This window comes from Myotis davidii, unplaced genomic scaffold, assembly GCF_000327345.1.
Source record: "Myotis davidii unplaced genomic scaffold, ASM32734v1 scaffold221, whole genome shotgun sequence".
NCBI classification, from domain to species: domain Eukaryota; kingdom Metazoa; phylum Chordata; class Mammalia; order Chiroptera; family Vespertilionidae; genus Myotis; species Myotis davidii.
In genome coordinates this window covers 7,069,183-7,070,753 of record NW_006293349.1, presented here as the reverse complement: position 1 = coordinate 7,070,753, position 1,571 = coordinate 7,069,183, and the positions used below count along the sequence as shown (strand labels likewise).

The following is a 1,571-nucleotide window of genomic DNA, read 5'->3' as shown; positions in this document are numbered from 1 at the left end:
TAGGGAAAAAAATATGAAGGATAATTGCTACCAAAAGACACACTGAAGGAGGTGTAAGTACCCAGAACTAGAGTTGGCCACGTTTAGAATTGATACAGAATCATTTGCTTTGAATTACGTAAATGAGATCTTACATAGAAGACACAGTTTGCTTCATTTGACCACATTATACACTTGCAATAGGAAGTGCTTTGCCCGTCTGTCTGATCCACAGCTGCTGAGAATGTGACCTGCACCATCCCTGAGGGGGTGCCAATAGACATCACGGTGAAGTTGATGGTCTGCCTTGTCCACCTCAACATCCTCGAACCACTTAATGTAAGTCACATGAAGGTCTGCACTTGCGGTTCTTCAGCTCTAATTCGCAGTGATTTCTCCCGATGACAGGAAATTGTCAGTCGGCCTTAGATTTCGTGTTTCTCAATAACTGGGCAGTCGCTCTCAGCGTCTTCGTGCGGCGTCTTAGAAAAGTCAGGAGTGTTTGGGACTGGGCTTAGCATACTTGGTTCTTTTTTTAAAATGATCGCAGTGCACAGATCAGAATTGAGATTGGGTCCTAGACAATTGGTAATTTCTGACCAATTTCATTAAATTTTAAAAAATGGGCATTTACTTTGCAGACTTCAGGATAGGTATTGAATAAAATATACAAATCCCTGCCCACATGAGTCTTTTGTCCTGATGGGGTTAGAATTAGATAGATAATAAACAAAATTAGAATGTGAGATAATAGGATTTCAGTTGGTGATAAATGCTCTGGGGGAAAATCAAATGGGAGAAAAAGGAATGTTGAGGTGGGAGGAGTTGCAGTGTGAAATAGGGTGGTCAGGAGAGGCCTCCCTGGGAAGGACACATTTGAATGGTGGCCTGAAGGAAGTCAGCCATGCAGGTGTCTGAGGCAGGGCTATGCTTGACTTGCCCGAAGAGGAGCACTGAGCAGCGCTGCCCAGCTGCCCCCACCTGCCTTATGCAGGCCTTGGGTGATGTGGGACAGCAGATATGGCAGCAGGAGCTCTTGAATAGAGGCTCAGAAGCGAATAGGAAATGGAGGGCTGAGAGCTGTTTTATGAAGCCTTCTCCTAGGCCTGCCCCTGATGACGGGTGTGTGTGGAAAGAGAAATAGACGTGGATGTGCACATTTGTACTGAAGATTGACTTCGGGCTCACATCTTGTGGTCTAGCCTCTCTTGACAACCCTGGTGGAGCAGAACCCTGAAGACATGGGAGACCTCTATCTGGATGTCGCCGAGGCTTTCCTGGATGTCGGGGAATATAGCTCTGCGCTTCCTCTCCTTAGCGCGCTGGTCTGTTCCGAGAGGTACAACCTCGCCGTGGTTTGGCTGCGGCACGCAGGTAATGCCTCCGTGGGCGGGAGAGGGTTAATCATCAGGCGACAATGCTGGGGTCCAACCCCAGCAGGTCCAGGGGTTCCCCATAGATGTGGACGGAGTCGGCGAAGAAGGAATGACACAGAGACAGCGTTCAGTTGATCAGCAACCTTGCCAGGATCTCTAGCCACAATCTCCAGCCAAGTTCTGTGTCCATGTTATCTTACTAGGTTCTCCAGCCAC

The 1,571-nt window shown here is 48.1% G+C and overlaps 1 protein-coding gene across 1 annotated transcript in view; it reads left to right on the top strand.

Annotated features, from left to right (window-relative positions):
• Window positions 1–1,571, top strand: part of GTF3C3 (general transcription factor IIIC subunit 3) — a 32,004-nt gene that overhangs the window by 15,778 nt on the left and 14,655 nt on the right. Inside the window, exons 9-10 of the mRNA XM_015566121.1 lie at window positions 215–318; window positions 1,182–1,353. Coding sequence (XP_015421607.1) covers window positions 215–318; window positions 1,182–1,353 — 276 coding nt within the window. The remainder of the gene's footprint in view (window positions 1–214; window positions 319–1,181; window positions 1,354–1,571) is intronic.